The sequence below is a fragment of the Canis lupus genome, chromosome 7 (assembly GCF_011100685.1).
Source record: "Canis lupus familiaris isolate Mischka breed German Shepherd chromosome 7, alternate assembly UU_Cfam_GSD_1.0, whole genome shotgun sequence".
Taxonomy (NCBI): domain Eukaryota; kingdom Metazoa; phylum Chordata; class Mammalia; order Carnivora; family Canidae; genus Canis; species Canis lupus.
The window spans coordinates 19,737,256-19,758,414 of NC_049228.1; the positions used below are offsets into that span (position 1 = coordinate 19,737,256).

A 21,159-nucleotide genomic window follows, 5' to 3' on the forward strand; every position below is an offset into this window, starting at 1 on the left:
CAAATATATATTTATAAATTATAAATGGCACTGTTGTTGGCCTATAGCAGCCTGCTACCCTTAAATATATTTTTCCAGAATCAAACATTTCCCTAGCATTAGCCCTTAAGTTAATGATGAACATGAATTCTAGTTTACTAATATTTTTGGAATGTTTTTGAGTATCCACCCAAGATTTAAAAAATTTTACGTATAATGAAACTGTTTCCCAGTGGAGTTTTTATGAAAGATAATTTCAAGATGAATAAAATGTTCCAGAACATGCCTGTCTCTGATCTCTTATCTTGTCTTTTCTGTGAAGTTGGGAAATAGGTTGTGTTAGGAGGGCACTACTGTTGTTCTTTCATTTAGAATGTCACGTAGTTTATTAAATGGCCAAATGTTTTAGAAGTACAGTTAGTCCTTCTTATCTTTATTTAAATGTCATAAGATTTCGTGTGTGTGTGTCTTATATGTATATATTTGTGTTTCTAGGTCTGATGAGTACAGTAAATAATGTCCTATGATATTTTGATAATATCAATCGGTCCTTTTGTGGATTTTCACCATATTCATTCAATAAGATTAACAGCTATACTTCGGTTGTATATTTGGTAACAATGCTTTTGAGAGATAATAAAAGCAGGTTCCAGGCAGCCTGGGTGGCTCAGTGATTTAGCACTGCCTTCAGCCCAGGGCCTGATCCTGGAGACCTGGGATTGAGTCCCACATTGGGTTCCCTGCATGGAGCCTGCTTCTCCCTCTGCCTGTGTCTCTGCCTCTCTCTCTCTGTGTCTCTCATGAATAATAAATAAAATCCTTAAAAAAATAAAATAAAATAAAATAAAATAAAATAAAATAAAATAAATAAAATAAAAAAGCAGGTTCCCATCAAAATGGAGAGTATGTTACCAGTACTAATAGGGACACAATCCACATGCTCCCTCCCTCCCTACTTTTAAAGACTTATCACTAATAGAGCCTACTTAGTCTTTTTTTTTTTTTATCATATGTCTTGTACTTGAGCTTCTTTGTGTTAAAATACTTCATGCACTTTTCATGTGTATACTTTAACATGTTAATGTTCTACCAAGTGAAAGAAAGCCTTCATTCTAAAAACTTTTTAAAAACTGAATGATATGCAACCTTCTTTACATATGCTAAGTAAATTCTCCTTGCCAAAAATTTATATCACTTCTGTATTGAAAAGGTGTGATATAATATCTTATGGAATTAAATTTAAAAATAGTTAAACGTTTTTTAAATTTCCTCAGAAAAGTTTACTCCTAAACTTTTTATATCAAAGAGAATAACTTTGCTGCTCTCAGTTTAAACATTTATGTGAAAACATTTATCATATGTTATTTTAGTATATTTTCATATTTTAAAATTTTTCTTAAAAATAAAAATTATATAACATAGAAATTGAAATAACTAGTGACCTTAGCCAAAGGATAGTATGGGGATTTTTGTAAACCTTACTCCTTAGAAATACTCTTCTATTCTTGCTCCTCTAGATGCATCAATACATATTTTATGAAATATTTTAGATAAAATTCTAGACAAAATTATTTTAAGTTGACATACAAGGTTAATCCAAATCTGCAGATGCAAAATGAAATAACAGCCTTGAACTTTTACCTTTGCAAAAGAAATGTTAAAGAAATATATAACCCATTATTAATGTCCACTATTAACATCTTCATCAATAAATGCTGAGCATCTGCTGTTTATATTTCATACTCACCCAGTGCCTCAAGAAGTACAAAAAATAATAAACATAATACTTGTGGTAGATAACTTTATTGAGTGCCTGTCCCATCCCCAAAGGGAAGCATGGGTTAGACATTGGAGCAAGCATTCTGGAACTGGCTTGCCTGGATTCACATCTCCTTTCTATTTATTAACTCCATGATTTTGGGTAAGTTACTTAACTTTTCTAGGCCTCAATTGCCTCAGTGGTTAGATGGGGCATAATAATAATACTTTCCTCATAGGCTTTTAAAAATGAGGGTTAAATAAGATTACAGAGTGTTTAGAAAGGTTCTTGATGAATAGTGTACACAATATGTGTTAAATAAACAAAAATGCTGAGTAGCGTTCTTAGAACTTAACATTCTTCATTTATTCAGTTTAGTAATATGAGAAGTTATATGCTGTTTTTATTTTAATTTTACAAACATTTTTAAAAAGACATTAAGTAAATAATCCAAAAATAACGCAGCTATTATATTTTATGACTTGAAACTAAACTTACCTCACTCTGATCCTTATTTGTACAGCAGCTTTACCTTTGACCTGTTTGTGGTCTAAATGAAAAGATGAAGTAGGTCTGAATAACTCTGGAAACCCAACCAAACCAAAAAAGTGTACTCTCACTAATTGTGTATTTTGGCCATATGATGTTACTGATTTTGAAAAGTGTTGGCAGGAAGCTTCACAGAAGACTTCACAGCTTGAATGGAGATTGAGATAGGTTTGATAAGGAAGTAGAATTTTAATATGTTATTATTACATCATTTTGACATTTCAATTTAGAAAAAAAATCATAAAAGGTTTCAAACATGGGACTGACATAATATGTATAGTATACATTATTAGGGAATCTGGCCATTTTTTAACAGTTTATGCTAGTGAATAAATGTCAGGTAGCAAGGATGATGCCTTGTTTGAGTTTAGTGGTTCTAAACAGGGGCAGGAGAGTGGTTTTGCTGCACAGGGTACATTAGGCAATAACATCTAGAGACATTTTTAATTGTTACAATTGGGGGGGGGGTCCTACTGGCATCAAAAGCAGTGGGTGGGTAGAGCCCAGGGACAGCATCCCAGAGCAAACAATGATCTGACCCAAAATGTCAGTAATGTCAAGATTGAGAACTCCTTTGATGAAAAATAAAATTATTCTTGTGTAGGATAGAATGCATATATGCAGCTAAATCCATATAGCTAGCATTAATAATATAAATAAATATATTTTATAATAATTTTTTGCAGAACTACATTTTCTCTCCAAACTAAGCAGATGCCAAGAAACATTCCTAGATTCTAAATGTTTAAAAACATTCCAAACATAGATACTGATAACAAAGGTATTTTTGTTTCCTTCCAAAAAAAGTATCACAGAGATTTAAGTAAAAAGGCAATGCAAATAACAACAAAAATTTCAGTTCTGTTATAGATTGACATTTCACTAGCTTTGGGTTGTTTTGAGTTTATCTTCCTGTTTTGTCTCGTGAATATCAACTTTCTTTACAGTAACGTATTGTTTTTGTTTGTTTTGTTTTTTACTATATGCCAGATGGTAGCCCATTTCATTAACATACTAAGTCAATTGTCAGTTCAAGCTGTACCAAGTCAGTTGTGCATAGATGCTGCTGGGCTTTCTTCCTGGTATCCATTTGGCTGATGCTCCATTCTGATGGTTTCGTGTCCCTTTACAAAAGGAAACATGTGACCTGAGAAAGCACTTTTATAGATCTGAGGGTGTGAGAAGAAGATGAAAAAATAGAGTTCAAATTGGAGACCCTGCCTGATAAAGGGATTTAAAAATTGTGTTAATAAAACTGCTTTGTAATTTCAAATGAAGGAAAGGTAGTCTATGATTATTTTGAGTTAGACAATGTTGGTCTTGTTGGAAGGGCTTTGCTCTTCTTTTTCCAATGTATCCAGAATCACCACCAAAGTTCTGTTTATAAAACTACATTGAATTCTTCACTAACATTTCCAGCTTCTGCATTTCCAGCAATTTGCAGGGACTGCCCTTCAGCATCTACAGCTGTAACAACTCCCACTTTGAGCCTGTGCTAGAGGAAGCAGGGGCTACTAGCTATAAATAAGTCCTCTGACACTCTACCTTATTCCTTGGAGTTGTTAAGGGAAGCATGCTGGGATTCACAGGTTTAATATTATTTTTGCATTCGGAACTTGAAAATAAAGGTTAAATGCAAATGTACTTGGAAGAAATGACTGGCAGTGACTTATATTAAAATACAAATGAATGGGGGACACCTGGGTGGCTCAGTGGTTGAGCATCTGCCTTCATTCGGCTCAAGGCATGATCCCAGGGTTCTGGGATCGAGTCCCGTGGCAGGGTCCCTGTGGGGAGCCTGCTTCTCCCTCTGCCTATATCTCTGCCCACCCTTGTCTCTCATGAATAAATAAATAAAATCTTAAAAAATATATATATAAAATATATATGTGGGGCAGAGCTCCAGGAAGGTTGAGACATGTTAGCCAAGAGTAAAGAGAAGTTAGAAATGGAAGACAGTTGCGCCTTTTCTGCAGTATTGCTTGGGGCTAGTCCATCATCCAGTACTCCAATATTTATATGTTCCTATAATGTTTCAGACTTTATGCTGGACTTTTAGACATAGTAGTGAATAGGAAGGCTGTGATTCTTGCCATGATGGAGCTTGCAGTTTAATAGAGGCAAAAATAGGTAAGAGTTATTAGTGTTGGTATATTTGAAAGAGCAAGGAGCTTGGCTTCAGAAAGTCTAGGTTAAAATCTAGTTTCTGAATGACCTCGCTCAACTTACTAAATACCTTGGAGCCTCAGTTTCCTCATTTCAGGATGGAAATAATGCCTAAGTCAGCAAGTTGAAACTTTATGTGGAATTATTTTTATTTTATGCAGATGTGTATAGATGCAGCCTCTAGGAACATGATTTATAGTGGCCAATTTTACCTGAAAAGAAAACAGAACAATTGACTTAGGGATGTGTGAGATGGATAAGGGAAAAACAGAGAGAACATCTCATTCCACTCATCCTTTATGTGTACAGTATTTGGACCCTTGAATATTCTTGAGACAAAGACAACAACATAATAATGTTTAGTTATTAGCTAAAATGCCCAAAGAGAGCATAAGACTATGCACAAATAAAAGAGAAGCTATGTTTTCTTACTCAGAACAGATGCTTTTGCCATCAATGTGACTGTGTGGAATGTGCAAAGGAAATGTGTGGATTCCAGAGATGCCTCATGGCCTAAATGTTGACTCATAAGGGTGATGCTGCAGTGCATGGTGGAGGAGAATCATTGACTGGAAGGAGAACCTGCAGTCCAGTGTGTGTGTGGGGGGGCCCTACAGGCCTTTCTCACCACACTTAGGCCTGCCCCTGCAGTCTTAGTTAGTGAAGGACAAAAGTGTGGTTTACAAAGATAATTGTGGCATTATAGTGGAGGTGTTACGAAGAGTGGTTTGGACGTGGGGAAAATAAACAACTATGGGATTATGTGAATAGTCCAGGTGAAGGTATTGGGGCAGTGATATTTTGAGTGGGCTTGAGGAACACGAAGTGGTAGCCACATTAGGATGGAATAGCTGGAACTCTGGGAGAGATTAGATACAGGAGCTGTGAGGAAAAAAGAATGACTCTTGTGTTTCCAGTGCTAATGGCTGTAAATGATGGCTCCTGGTAAAATAGGAAAGTCAGAAAAAATACCAAGTTTTTATTATTAGGTTTTTGGTTTATTTTGGTTTGTTTTTCTTTTGCCTTGCAGGTAAGGAAAGAAAAATGGAAAGAAAATAAATTTGCGTTGTACATGTGGGGTTTGAGGTATTTTCAAGGCATTTAAGAACAGTTTCAAAATCTCAGAGTGGAGAGAGCTCAGAAATGTAGATTATGGAGAAGATCCTATTTATATGTAAGGTAGAGTCAAGAGAGGATGAAAGGACTTCCAGAATGGATTCAGAATGTTTTTTTAAAAAATGGAAGCCTTTAAAAATATGTTACTCAGCAATATGTGATGAAGATACTCACATTTGTCATGTTTATACCACTTCCTCCTTGCAGCCTTGAGGAAGTGAATGAATGCATCATGACCACCATTTAAGCCTTGAAGACAATCAACATAAAGGATCTGAGATTAATCAAACTGCAGGATTCATGTGTGTTCTCATGATCTGAGGGGTTCTTACTGAGTGTGTTTTTTTAAGACTGTATCTATAAGATAATTCCTTTACAAATTGGTTGTGACTATGTGAGCATTAATTTTTTTGAAGGAGGTCACCTCATTTTGAAGGACTTTTTTGAAGGATTTGTAAGAGTTGTGAAATGAAAGCCCACAATTTAGTGGTGAGCTGAGGGGGAAAATGTTGGAGACAGATATACTGAGGGAATATTTACAGAACTAGGTAGGAAATCACAAATAATGATATCTTTTATTTGCACAAAAAGCATTGCATTAAGAAAAGTTCATTGAGTTCTATACTGAAGCTATAATAGGGGCAGATAGTTGCCAGGACCTGGGGGATGGGAGGCAGGAATAGAGAGATGTCCATCAAAGGATACAAACTTCTAGTTATTTTTTTTTATTTTTTTATTTTTTTATTTTTTTATTTTTTTTACAAACTTCTGGTTATAAGATGAATAAGTTCCGGGGATCTTATAACAACATGGTGATTATAGTTAACAATTCTGTATTATATATTTGGAAGTTACTAAGAAAGTATATCTTTAATGTTTTCATCACAAAAAGAAATGGCATTTATGTGAGATGATTGAGGTGTTAACTAACCCTACTGTGATAGTCATTTGGTAATATGTGCATCAAATCATCATGTTGTCTACCTTAAACTTACACAGTGTTATATGTCAATAACATCTTGATACAGCCAAGAAAAAAGCTACAATAAGGAGAGTAACTGATTACGTAATAGAACAAGGTGGAGCACGATAGGTCGGAATTTTATAAGATATGGGATTGGAAGCAGTAAGTATAGACTACATTTTTTTTAAAGATGTAAATGTATTTATTTATTTGAGAGAGAGCACAGTGGGAGGGGCAGGAAGAGGGAGAGAGAGAAGCTCAAGTGGGCTCCATGTTGATCACAGAGCCTGACACAGGGCTCCATCTCAGGACATGACCTGAGCCAAGACCAAGAGTTAGACTCTTAACTCACTGTGCCACTCAGGTGCCCCCATGTAGACTACATTTATTTTTCTAAACTCTTTGCTAAGGATAGGAAAGATCTTGAGGAATTGGCAAAATTAATGAAGTTGTTTTTTAATTGATCAATATTTGTTTATAGGTTGGGAAGATGTGGCCAGGGCAAAGCAAATATTTAGAGATTAAATTTTGGGCTAGGGTAAGTGACTTGAGAACTGCAGGAAATTTTTGGATAGTCATATGAAGAGTGGAAATAAAAGGAATAGGGATTAGCATATATTTGGTCAAGTTAATGACTCAATGGTCATTGGACTATGCTGAAGTAACTTACAGAAGAGAATTCATTTCCCCTAAGTGCAACTTAGAAAACACAGAGTCAATTAATTTAAAAAAATATCTGAAGGATTGAAAAGCCACTGAGTCAACTAGGATTTGAAGGACCAATATCCCAGAGAAGAGAAGTCATTGAAGTAAGCCCAGGATTCTGTAAGCCATTTCCTCTATCAATCCACTGCTGGATCTAGGTGGTTTGGGGGTGACAGGGAGATAGGGATATAGGAAGTAGCCAAGCAGTGAAGAGGCAGAGAATCCAACAGAGCTTTGGCAATCCTGAAGGACTCGGGGATGAAAAAACTGCATTTCACAACTAAGCCAGTTAGAATTTGAGGGTCAAGATCTCTGATAGAAGAAGGGAAGCACAGAGAAGCTGAAAAGACAGTGCCTTCACCATATGCACTAACTAAAGTCAATCTGTGCAGGGCGACAGGCTGAGAAACAGAGATATTGGCAGCCTCACAGTGCTAATAGGGGAAAAAAAATGAAGATCAGGACTTCCAGACATAAGCCTACTAAGCAGTGGGAATGAACAAGAGGTAGGCTGAACCTTACCAAGATTTGAATCCATTCCATTTTTGATTAAATTGAGGAGATCCATCCTATTCTCACTGCCTACCAGAAGATAAAATGGGTCCTCTGTGGAGGTCTATCTCCCATGCAAATTTTCATTAAAAATCTGGCATTCAGCTAAGAATTGCCAGACATATCAAAAAACAAGCTTAAGAAAAATAAGTAGATCTACATATAATATTTAAAATAAGTAAGATTAACATGTTCAAGAAAATAGATGGCAAGATGGAGAATTTTTACCAGAGAACCAGATATATAAGAAAGAATCAAATGGAAATATTACAACTAAAACCACAGTAAGTAAAATTAAAGACTCTGGGGATCCCTGGGTGGCTCAGCAGTTTAGTGCCTGCCTTTGGCCCAAGGCATGATCTGGGAGTCCCAGGATCGAGTCCTGTGTCGGGCTCCCTGCGGGGAGCCTGCTTTTCTCTCTGCCTCTCTCTCTCTCTATGTCTATCATGAATATATAAATAAAATCTTTAAAAAAATAAAAAAAATTAAAGACTCTGTAGACAGGTGGAATGTAGTTTGGACACAGCTGAAGAGAAGAAATTAATTAGCTGAGTAGGTTAGTGGAAAATATCCAGACTGAAACATGTAGAACAAAAAGGGAAATAAACTATAGAACAAAAGCAGAAGGAACATCCAGGGCATGATAAAAAGCACTGGGAAGGAGAAAGTACGTGTGTGTGTGTGTGTGTGTGTGTGTGTGTGTGTGTGTGTGTGAGATGAACCAAGGATAAATACAAAGAATACCAATCTTAGGTGTATTGCAGTAAAATTTCTGGAAACTAAAGAGAAAGAAAAAAAAATTCTAAAGGCATCCAGAGAGGAAAAAAAGACATTCAAAAAAGCAAAAGAATGAGAATGGATTCCTCAACAGAGTATATAGAAACCACAAACTAACAGAATGACATCTTTGAAGTGTTGAAATAAAATGCTTGCCAAAATAATCATGAAGAAGCTGAAGAAAGATGATTTATACTACCTGACATCAAGATCTCTTATAAAACTCTGGTAATTAAGACTGTGGCATTAGTGTAAGTTTCAATGAATAGACTAATGGACTGGTAGACCAATAAAAGTCCAGAAACAGACTTGCATTCATAAGACCACTTCATTAGTGCAAAAGTTATATTGCAATGCAAGGATTAAAGGTGGTATTTCCAGTAAATGCTGCCGAGTCCATTGGTTGTACATATGAAAAAAATAATAACGCCCTCCTTACACAATACACAGAAATTTATTCTAATTGGATTTTAAATCTAAAAAGTAAAACAACTGAGATTTTTTAAGAAATCCGTGCAAACACTGGTATAGCTAAAGTTTTCTTAAAAGACAAAAAGCACGAACTATAACAAAACAGATGAACATGCTTGACTCTTAGGCATTTATTTTGATCAAAAGACATCATTAAAGAAAAGAAAAGATAAACCCTAAATCAGGAAAATATATTTGCAATGTATGTCTGTCAAAGGACTCATATCTAGAATATGTAAGGTAATCTATAAATCAATACAAAAAGGCAACCCAATAGAAAAAAAATTGACAAACGATTTGAGTATGCCCTTCATTCGAAAGAATATCCAGCTGACCAATAAAAACATATGAATAAGTATCAACCTCATAGTCATCAAAGATGTGTGAAATAAATCCATATTGAGATATCCTTATACAGCCACAAGATGTTTAAAATTACAAGACTGACAATATTAAGTACTGGAAGGATGTGCTGCCGTGTGACTCTTAACATTAGGGTATACATACTGTGGCATAACAATTTCATACCTAAGTAATTCCATTCTTAGGAATCTTGCAAAAGAAACATACATATGTATGTAAACATGTATTCAACAAAAGCCATGTCCAAGGGTATCCATGGCAGTACCATTGGTAATATCCCAAATTGGAAACAATCCAAATGTCCATCAACAGTGAAATGGATAAACATATTATGGAATATGCATTCGATGGAGCAGTTTACATCAATAATAATATTGTACACATGTCAGTGTGAATGAATCTCACAAACTTAATGGTGAACATAAGAAGCCAGACCCAGTAGTACATATTGTATCTATTTACATAAAGATAAAAAGTGGATAAAAATATTCTCTGGTGATAGAAGGAAGAGTAGTGGTCACTTTTCTGGAGGGAATTGAGTGAGGTTTCTGGAGTCCTGCTAATGTTCTATATCTTGATCTGAAAACTCAACAGACTACAGTTGTAATCTTCTAACTCTTTGGCCTGTATAGTATCCTTCAACAAAAAACTATACATTAAAAAAAGAACCAACTGCTATTAAAATTTTTACATTTATCATTAGGCTAACAATCTCTTTCCTGGCCAGCCACTCGGCCAGTATAGTATGGAGAAAGTGAATCACTTTCAATCACTTGTCAATCACTCTAAGTTTTTAAACCTTTAAGTCAAAAAACTTTAAGTTCTCCACATAATTAGCATTATCACAAAATCATAAATATTTCAAAGGAGGGACATTTGAGGACATTATTTAGAGGCATTTACTTAAATTATTTTTTAATTTTTGGTCTTACTGCAATATTCCTATTTTGGTGGCAATAGAAGCAGAATGCTTCAATATCAGCCTGTAGCCTTATATAGATTGCCAACTGACCTACCTCATGTACTTTATTCTTGGATTTGTTTTCATGTGGTCACTTGGAAATGTCTTTAAAGACTGGAAAGAAACGGAAGTGAATTACTGGATTGTGCTTAATATAGTCTATGGGCAGAATAAGTCCATGACCAAAGGCCAGTAAGCCTGTTGACTTTTCAATGCCAAACGTTTCTACTTTTCTGTGGGTGTTATTTGTATCATTGTTTGTCAATTCTAAGAATATATGCTTTAAACCATGTTTTTCAAACTTGTGGACCTAAGAATCACCTGGTCAAGTGTTAAAAAGGCAGATTTCTAAGCCTAGGCTCTGACTGAAGATGCAAGGTGTTTGCATTTTTGACACTCCAGATGATTCTATGAAGATACTGTAAAGGACTGCATTTTGAGAAACCTACTTTAAATTTACCATCAGCAGTAATAGCTATTTGGAAAGTGATATTTTAGCTGTGAATTTGGGAGGACTATTCCTTCTGGGATTTTTTTTTTTTTTTTTTTTTTTTTTTTTTTTTTTTGCTGTTCATTGCAAGAATTATAATAGGTTATGGGTCATCTTTATTTAAAGCAGGGTTTATTTAAAGAGGGTTTAAGTTGCTGAGCACAGTGGATATGAGAAAGCAAATGGAGGACATCTAAATAGAACTTACAGAGTATAGAAGCTGCCATCAGCCTCTATCATGAATCACATAATATTTTGCTCAGACAAAGCTGAAATGACAGATGGACCTGTTATTAATTTAGACAGGCACTCCTTAAACTACTAAAGTTTATGAGAGGTTTTACAACCCGGGAATTCTGAAGCTATTTCGGGTGCATGTAGTTTCATGCCATCTTTATGGGAGCAAAAGAAATCTGTATCCCACACCCCCAACATTTTTGTTTGTCAAGATTTAGATAAAAGGATGAGATGGAAGAAAGTCTTTGCCCACACATTACATCTTGGCTTTACCACCTGTTTGGCTGGAACTAATCAAGGGAAGCTGAATCAGTGAGCCAACATCCAGTTACCCCCTAGGCATTAATTGACAAAACCATGAAATAAATATACAGGAGAAAAAACCCCAAACATTTCTTTTCCTGCATTTGCCTTTTTTCCCCCTTCACGCATATCTCTAAAGCACTGGGCTTAGTTTTGCTGTCAAAATGGACTGCTTTCTCTTTTCAAAGCTTCCAAGAAGCTTTCCCTTTCCAAAGCCAACGAAGATTATAGATTATGTAAAGAAAGTGAGCTATGTGATTATCGTAGTCTGATTTTAAACTTGTGTCCCCAAACTCCCTTTTCATCCTGCAGTGTCTACCACTGCTACAGATGTTTCTCGACTTGCAAAGATTAGCCGTGATGCTGATTGCAGTATCAGAGTTTGCAGCTGTCAGTGGTTTTCCACTGTCCAGCACCCTTTGACATCTTAACGTTGAGGTCTCTTGCTCATGAAGCAAGGGAAGAAGCTAAATCAACGACCACTCTTTTTTTTTTTTTTTTTGTTAACGACCACTCTTGACAGGAGTTGTAGAATATTGATTGTATTTAAAAGAGAAAAGAAGAACCCAAAATGACAGCATTGAACTGGATTCTAATTTTCTTTAAAAAGTCCGTTGATGTTTTGATGTATAAGTGTAGTGTTGGTATCTTGTTGCATGCTCTTTTCTTTATCATTTTTGTCAGAGTTAGAATTTGCTAAAGTGTATAACCTGGATTGAGCATCCGGAATGGCTTAGAAGATGCTTATCTCCCTTCAGCTTGCTGCTTCTTTTCCTACATGGTTTCTCCCAAGGAACTTAGCTTTCTGCTTCTTCCTCCTTGTTTGGCCCAAGAAAACCTTTCCCTCCTTTCCTCAGATTCAGATGAAGACCAAGCCTTAAAGGCAACTTCTCCACCTACGATTTGACTTTATTTGTGTGTAATAATCTGAGTGACTGAGTTACTAGTCACTGGCGTGGTGTATCTGCTTGTCTCCTATTTACCCTGGCCTCTAAAATTAGGCCGTTAGCATTTGACTCACTTCCATAGTTCAAATCTGCAGTTTCGTGTTCGGCTGCCTGTTAAAGCCAAACTGCTTCTTGACAGGTAGTTCCTGGCATAGAGCAGGTGTTCAAATATTTGTTGAATGAATGAGTGATGTTTAACATTTGCATGTCTCCTCTTCCCAGGCACTTTTTGTTTTCTAGATTTTTTTTTTTTTTTTTTTTTTGCTTGGTTTGGGGTTTTCTAGTGTTTGGGGGAAACAGAAAAAAAGCATTAGCCCCATGAGAAAGAACCTACCCTATGGGATGACAGGCTACATTTTTATACATTTAATGTGAAGTACAATGGAATCTCTTCCTTTAAATCACATGTTGACTTCTACTCAAAAGAGGAAAGATACTTTTCTTTATGATCTTCCATCACTCACTATTCTAAATATGAAGTTTTATTTCTGATTTGCAGTCTTGAGCTCTGGCGTCATGGCAGAAACACAGTTAAGGAAAGGGAACATTTGGTTGAGGAGGTGGGAAGAGTCACCATGTAGAATGCCCTTCTCTTCTTTGGCCCATTTCCCCTTACCTTCCTTCCTGTTCAGCCTTTTTGTTTTCTAGTTTGTCTTCCATGGTCCTGTTGAGAGAGATCAGCATTGAGTTGGAGATTGCAATATGTAAATATATCAAGTCAACACACTGGATGCCTTACACAATACTATATGCCAATTATATTTCCATAAAAATAAATAATAAGTAAAATTCCAATAGCTGCCTATTTCCTTTTCTCTAAAATAGGGTATCAAAAATGTGAACAGAAGATGACCTACATCAGTATCAGCTAGAATATTTGTTTAAAAATGCAGATTCCTTGGGCCGCTGCAGATCTACTGATCATGGGTCTTAGGCAAGGAGGGTCAAGGGTCTGCATTTTTAATCCAAACCCCAGGCATTTATGTTGTACCTCTTTTGAGACTCAGCTGCCTTTGACCAATGATGCATAAAGTACAAGTGAGAAAATTTAATAAAAGACAATTCCAAATGCTTATACTTCATTTGTAGATCTTTCCACTTTACAATAAAAAGGCACACTTAAAAAAATATATATATATTTTTTAATTTTTCTTTGAAAAACAATCATTTGAGAACTATTATTTTTGTTTTTCCTTTATTTTCAATTCTTATATCGTTTTAAAAAAATATTTTATTTTATTTATTCATGAGAGACACAGAGAGAGACAGAGACATAGGCAGAGAGAGAAGCAGGCTCCCTCCGGGGAGCCTGATGCAGGACTCAATCCCAGGACCCTGGGATCATGACTGGAGCCAAAGGCAGCCACTCAACCATTGAGCCACCCAGGCGTCCCAATTTTTATATCTTTTGTATGGATCTCTGTACCACCTCTTTCTCTCTCTTTCTCTCTCCCCTGTCCCTCCCTCTTTACCTCTTCTCTCTCTCTCTCTCTCTCTCTCTCTCTCCCTCTCCCTTCCTCCCTCTATCCTTTCCTCCTCTTTTCCATAACTCTAAGTCCCAACTCCTCTTTCAATAGCAATGCTTACCTTATGATCTTGTTTTTAGCACTTAAAAGCATGATGTCATTAAAACAATGTGGCAGCCAGATCTTCCTCTGAGACTTACTAGCTGGATATTAGATTGCTTAACATCTCTCAGTTCCTGATACCTCAACACCAAAACAGAGCACCTACCTTAGAGTGCCTTTAGGAGATTTGAACGCGACTAAAGTGTATAAAGTGCTTGACAGAGATCCTAGCAGTCATTGCTCAACTGTTGGTTTTTGTGGTTATGAATTACAATGGTCACATGGGAGAGGATGTGTTAAAGAGAAAAACTGACTCTTTACATTAGGAGACCGGAGACCTTTAAATATTGTGATAGTTGTTAGGTTCTGAAGAGATAAAAAATGAGTAAGACTTGATCACTCCCCTCAAGTTGTTGAATTTTGTAGGAAAAGACAGATAAATGTGTAATTACATCTATAAAATGTAGTGTGTGGAATGTTGTAAGATGGTGAAGGGTTCAATGGAACCACTAAGGAGGGATGATGAGTGTTTCCACTGCTTAGTGTCAGTTGCCTTATTGTTATGTGTATATATATACACAGTAGGAAGAAATTTAAATACTTCCTTTATTTGCAATTGATTATTTCTATTTAAAACGGCACCCACATCATGCCCTGACTCCAGCAGGCCTTTATGTACAAGAAAAAGCTGTTACATTCCTTAAGACGTCCACTTCCATCTGATTGAATACTTCTATAATAAATACAGAAACATATGTGGATTACTAATATAAATACTCACCCTTAAGAGCTGTTCAGTGCACAACCTGTACAGCTACCCAAGGCAACCCCATAACTACAATATTTATCTCACACTGAGTTTCATGATTTTGTTTGGCAAAGAAAGTAATTAGGATCATTTTTCTAACGTAGATAAGCACCGTGATCCTGAACCCATTATCTTGTCACCATCATAGTCCCGGGGTGAAGGTTATACTGTAGTTTGCTGGGTAAGATTGTTCTCATTGTTAAGCAGTTCCACTGAAGTGTTGACTGAACATGTCCTTTAGGTGGATAGAGGAATTCTGAGTAAATCACCTCATAAATGATTCCTTATGTTAGGACTGTTAGGATGGGCAAGAAGTATCAACCTATGATGTTCTTCCATTCTGGAGTATGTTGTCTCAGACATTTTAAATATGTTACTGCATATTCATTAAAAATAATCTGACAACACATATTAAAAAATAGGAATTATGAATCACATTTTTGCCTCCTTCTCACCTGTGTTTACTGTCTACAGTTGACACTCCAGATCCGTATGTGGAACTTTTTATCTCCTCAACTCCTGACAGCAGGAAGAGAACAAGACACTTCAATAATGACATAAACCCTGTGTGGAATGAGACGTTCGAATTTATTTTGGATCCTAATCAAGAAAATGTTTTGGAGGTTAGTGAATCATTTGTGGACTGTTAGATGGTCATCATTCATGTGGAAGTTGCTGCTTGAGCTTGTCCCTTTCATGCCTTCTTTCTCCTTGGTTAGGTGTAGTTGGAGTCCAGCTGGGCAGCCTGCTACACTGGGTGCTAGCTGGTGTACAACAAGTGATGTGAATATCCAGTGGGAAACACAAGAGTCTGATAGACTGGGAAGTATCTTTTATCTTCCTCATGTGTTTGAGAGAAAACATATTTTCTATTGTAAAGAGGAGGGTCCAAGGACAACAGAATAACAGTATCATCAATGGATTATGACTTTAAAACAAGTTAACTTTATTCACTTAAAGTTTCTAACTGAAAATAATTAACTTTAAAAGGAATTAAAATAGATCTTTCCCAAAATGGTTGCATGGATTTTCTACATTAATTTACTTCTCATACTCCAAAATAGCATTTCCTCTGAGGGAGTGGTTAAGGTTCCATTTTTGAAAACATGATAATGAATAAGTCAATCAGGAAAATGAAAAAGTTAATGATCATTTTAGTAGCAAATGTGTCAGAAAGAAAAGAGAAGAAAAAGTATCATAACCCTTTGAGTATTGAGGTCTCAAACTATTAAATATCATTCAAGAGCTTTCATTTTTTTAATGTGATAGAAATTTTAGATATAATTTCCAAAAATTCAAGAGAAATTGTTTTCTCATAGTCTACCTTTTAATCTCTACAGGTCACATTAATGGATGCTAATTATGTCATGGATGAAACTCTAGGGACAGCAACGTTTCCCATATCATCTATGAGAGTGGGAGACAAGAAAGAGGTTCCTTTTATTTTCAACCAGGTAAGCAACACAACAGGATTATTTCTCAACCTTATGTCAGATAAAAATCTATTCTGGAATTTATTTTATTTATTTGTTTATTTGAATGTTGGGCTTTTTTAAATAAGATTTTACTTTTTTTTTGAGAGAGAGAGCATGAGAAGGAGGAGAGTCAGAGGGAGAAGCAGACACCCCACTGAGCAGGGAGCTTGATGCAAAGCTGGATCCCAAGACCCTGGGATCATGAACTGAGTTGAAGCCATATGCTTAACTGGACTGGGCCACCCAAGTGCCCTTAAGTGTTTGTTTTTTAAAGAGAAAATTTTGTTTGCCCTTTTACTTCTTGCCCGTCTTTTTTTTTTTTTTTTAAGATTTTATTTATTCATGAGAGACACACAGAGAGAGAGAGAGAGAGAGGGAGAGGCAGAGACACAGGCAGAGGGAGAAGCCGGCTCCATGCAGGGAGCCTCACGTGGGACTGGATCCCGGGTCTCCAGGGTCACACCCTGTGCTGAAGTCAGCGCTAAACTGCTGAGCCACCTGGGCTGCCCTTGTCCAAATCTTTTTATTGTTCTGATATTTATAAACTTTTAGGTTGAGGTAATACACTAAATAATACAGAGACATTAATCTCTGTGGTTGTTTCAAGTGAGGCAATGGCTTTAACTTACCCCTCTCCCCCTGCAACCTCCACTCAAGCAGGTCTAGCAAAACTTTTGGGAGGATAAAGGAATATGTAAAATTTGAGAGAAATGGCAGAGAGAGAGAGAGAGAGAGAGAGAATGAGTGAGTGAACTCAAAAAGAAAACTGTTGGAGGGTGCTCAGGCAGTTAAGCATCTGATTCTTGATTTCAGGGCTCAGGTCATGATCTCAGGGTCATGGGATCAATACCTGCATCAGGCTCCTCTCTCAGTGGGGAATCTGCTTTGGATTTGCCCTCTCCTTTTGGCCCTCCTCCTGCTCACATGCTTGTGTTCTCTCTCTCTCTTTCTCTCAAATAAATACTTCTTTAAAGAAAAAGAAAACTGTTGGAACATCCAAAGTGTTCCAGAGTTACATGTTTAGTAATAAATTAAGCCTCTGTGGAGGGATATTTCTACCTCAGATAATCCTCAAATAATTAGGGCTGCATCAGTGAAAGGTGAGCAGGAATCGTTGTGTTTGTTTTCTTTACACTTCTAGGTTTGCTATATGTATGAAATTTCAAGAATTTAGAAACAACAAAGCCCTAGAAAAATTATTCATGCAGCACAAACAATGAAGTTTAAATTTTATAAGAAACTACTTTAGTAGTTTACAATAAGAAATGTAGGTAACTGATGGATCAGTATCCAGAAGGCTGGTTAATGTATTAATTTCTTGTTGGGAGAGGCTCTCTATTTTTGCTCATCCTTGGAATGACTTCAGATTGCTGTCTTCACCCAAACTGCCTATTCCTTAACTCTCACCTCCTTTCCTAACTGTTATTATCTCAGGTGACCTCCTTTTTCTCTGAAGCCCTAAGGTAATGTCTGTGCTATTCATTGGGCATGAGTCATTTAAATCGTTCGATTTCTTATCTCCCTCCTTTTGCCCATAAATTAAAATCCTATAGGTCAGGAATACTGGTTATGTATACCTAATTACAGAGTTAATTCATAGCTTATATTTATTAAATGGATATATATACCTATTCAGGAACCAACTTAACCCCAAAGGGCTACCTGACCAGTTCATACAAGCAGAGCAGCCCGGGTGCCTTGAGGACACTCTAGTCACACACTCTCTGCTGACTCCTTCGGCTGCTCCAGGAAGCCTGTCTTCTACATGTCTTACTCCGGTGCCAAGAGATACACTCCCATAGTCCTCTTAACTTTTTTAAAAGTTATTTCATTCATCCCTCTTGCATATGTTTATTGAAGTCCACCATGTACCCACCACTGTGTTTTGTGTAAGGAATATAAAGAATAAGACACAGGAAGCTCTTCCCTCGGTTACCTATATGTGGAGTAGAGGTGAGGTAGGGACTGGAAGAGGAAGTGGGCATAGGAGATATAAACATGTGAGAAATGAAACCACCACATGGTGAGATAAGCAGCAATCAGGAATGTGTGGTAGGAAGACAGAATAAAGACAGACTGTGTTGTAAGAGGAAGCCAGGGACCGCTGTATATGGGTAATGTCAGTTCCATCCCTCGCTATCTATTTCATCCTGATGAATAGCTCTTCTGTGCCTTGATTTACTCATCTGTAAAATGGAGATAATATCTCATAGGAGAGTTTATGATAACTCATTTATAATTGAGTTAATTTTATTATATATAATATATCCATGTAAAAATATATAGTATAATGTATATTACCTCTACATACATTATAAATATATTAGGTGTAATTATTTAATTATACTTTAATGTAGTTTATTACAGAAGATATAGATTCTATGTTAATTTATATATTAAGTATAAAACTTATTACATATGAAATATATAATGATGCTTGGTTGTAGAAATACATACAATACTGTATGCACAGTTGGGCTCTGTGCAGAGTCTATGAAGGTTTCTCTCTTTCTCTCCCTTTGCCCCTCCCCACTCTCTCTCTCTCAAATAAATTAATTAATTAAAAAATATTGTATGCACATGGATGTATACATGCATAATTATACTTTTATATATGCTTTTTTAAAAAAATTTTATTTATTTATTTGAGAGAGAGTGAGAAAGAGAAAGAGAGCACAAGTGAGGGGGAGGGTCGGGGGAGAGGAAGAAGCAGACTCTCTGCTAAGCAGGGAGCCCGATGCAGGGCTTGATCGCAGGACCCTGGGATCATGCCCTGAGCCGAAGGCACTTAACGAACTGAGCCACTCAGACACCTCTAGATAGACTCTTATGTCTTATTACATAAGATACAATGTATTGCTTCGTTTAAGTATTTATTAAGTATGTAATTTATTACATATTAAATATATAACTATGCTTTGTTATAGAAATATATATCACTCCTATATGCACATGGATGTATACATCCATACATATAGTGCTTAGAACATCTTAAGCACTATATAAATGCAAAGGCATGGAGTCTTGAAAGAAGAAAGCAAGTTGGGGCCTGGCAAGTTACTAGGCTTTGTTGGTACAAGTTGATGAGCGGAGGGTGGGGGTAAAGTTGAGAGATGGTCGAAGGCTAACATTCTGCAGCCTTCCGAAGGCATGCTGCTAGGATTGGTTCTCCATCAATGGTTGTTGAGAGCTTTGTAAGCATGGATTGGCCTTTCCAAAATATGTTTTTCTCCCTCTTCAGTCTGATGATAAAGAAGATATTGTAGGGAAACATGCATTTCCTCTCTTCCTGTCATTTCCTATGGTTAGCTGTGTAACCTCCGGGCTCTAAAAAAGATGTTCTACATTCCTGAATTTAAAGTAGCTTACATAATTAGTTTCTTTAGTGTGCCTGAGAAAACAGTTGGCCAAACAGCATTTTTTTCTTCCCTCTGTTCTTAAGAGTCCTGTCTGAAGGACAATTGTTTGTTTTGGTGACCTGTGATGGTAGAGGGGAAGAAGGTGCATACAGCTGGGTGGAGAGCCCCTGGCATTCCCCAGATCACGTGGCGGGCCCTCCAGGCTTGCCTCACCCCTGAACCCCATCTTTCAGAGGAGTATGGGCTTCTTTCCACAGTGTTCACAGAGATGAGAGAGAACAGACTGTGAGGGAATAATGTGAGAAAAGAAGTTTTTAAACTATTCTTGAAGATGATTATAGCAGTCTGAAACAGTAAAAAAAAAAAAAAAAAAAAGCACTTGGATTTGGCAAAGAGAGAACACGTTTCCAGCCAAGACATTATTAGCAAAAAATTCTTCAAAATTTTGTCATCCAAAAGTCAATACTGAGTCAACATAGAGTGATTTCTGTGGCCAGCAGCCAGATAGAGAAACAACAGGAGTCTCCAACTGAAGATTGCCAGATTCCCACGGGGCTTGCTCTACCCACTCAGAGAATTGGGAATTGGGAGATCCATTCTCTCATTTTGTCTGGGTCACTAATCTCCCTCTTGAATGTTTGATTTATCACTCTTTCTGTCTTATTTTATCTCTAAAATAAAAGTTTTGATGAACTTATTTCTAAGATCCTTTCTAATTTATAAAATTCCATGATTTAGAAAAAATATATTTTTTCATATGACCATTTTCATTCAAAATATTTTAATTCTTTCCATTTTACAGATATGGAAACAAAAATAATAATAATGCAATAATAAAAATATTTCATTTTGTGCCCACCCAGGGACTCCAAAAAAAAATTCTTTATTTTGTGATTTTAAAATACTGACCTAGGGGATCCCTAAGTGGCTCAGTGGTTTAGCGCCTGCCTTTGGCCCAGGGCGTGATCCTGGAGTCCCGGACTGAGTCCCACATCAGGCTCCTGCATGGAGCCTGCTTCTCGCTCTGCCTGTGTCTCTGCCTCTCTCTCTCTGTGTCTCTCATGAATTAATAAATAAAATCTTTAAATAAATAAATAAATAAATAAATAAATAAATAAATAAATAAATAAAACAAAATGCAGGGGCACCTGGGTAGCTCAGTCAGTTGGGTATCGGACTCTTGGTTTCTGCAAGGGTAGTGATGTCGAGGTCATCCAGCCCTTCCTTGGGCTCCACACACAGCAGGAAGTCTGCTTAAGATTAGCTCTCTTCCTCTCCCTCTACCCTTCTCCCCACTCATGTGCTCTTTCTCTAAGTAGGTAAATAAATAAAATCTTTAAAAAAAAACCAAAAACAAATTGCAGACAACACTATGCTTCATACCTAAACCCTTTAACATATCGTTCACTAGAGTTTAGTACTTACATAGTATAATTTTAAGTGCCAAATAAATAGTGTAGATAATATATACAATGAGAGTTATAAGAAGGAATTATTCATTCATTCATTTCACAAATAACTATTGAACACCTACTGCGTGACAGACAGCCTTCAGGAACTACCTGTTTAGCAGTGAACAAAACAATAAGAATCCTTATCCTCATGGAACT

General features: G+C 36.5%; 1 protein-coding gene across 9 annotated transcripts in view; it reads left to right on the top strand.

The window, feature by feature from the left end:
- Positions 1–21,159, top strand: part of PLA2G4A (phospholipase A2 group IVA) — a 151,277-nt gene that overhangs the window by 48,364 nt on the left and 81,754 nt on the right. For all 9 annotated transcript variants that reach the window (XM_038542331.1, XM_038542332.1, XM_038542330.1 and 6 more), the window contains 2 exons: positions 15,190–15,338; positions 16,056–16,169. In XM_038542331.1, coding sequence (XP_038398259.1) covers positions 15,190–15,338; positions 16,056–16,169 — 263 coding nt within the window. The remainder of the gene's footprint in view (positions 1–15,189; positions 15,339–16,055; positions 16,170–21,159) is intronic.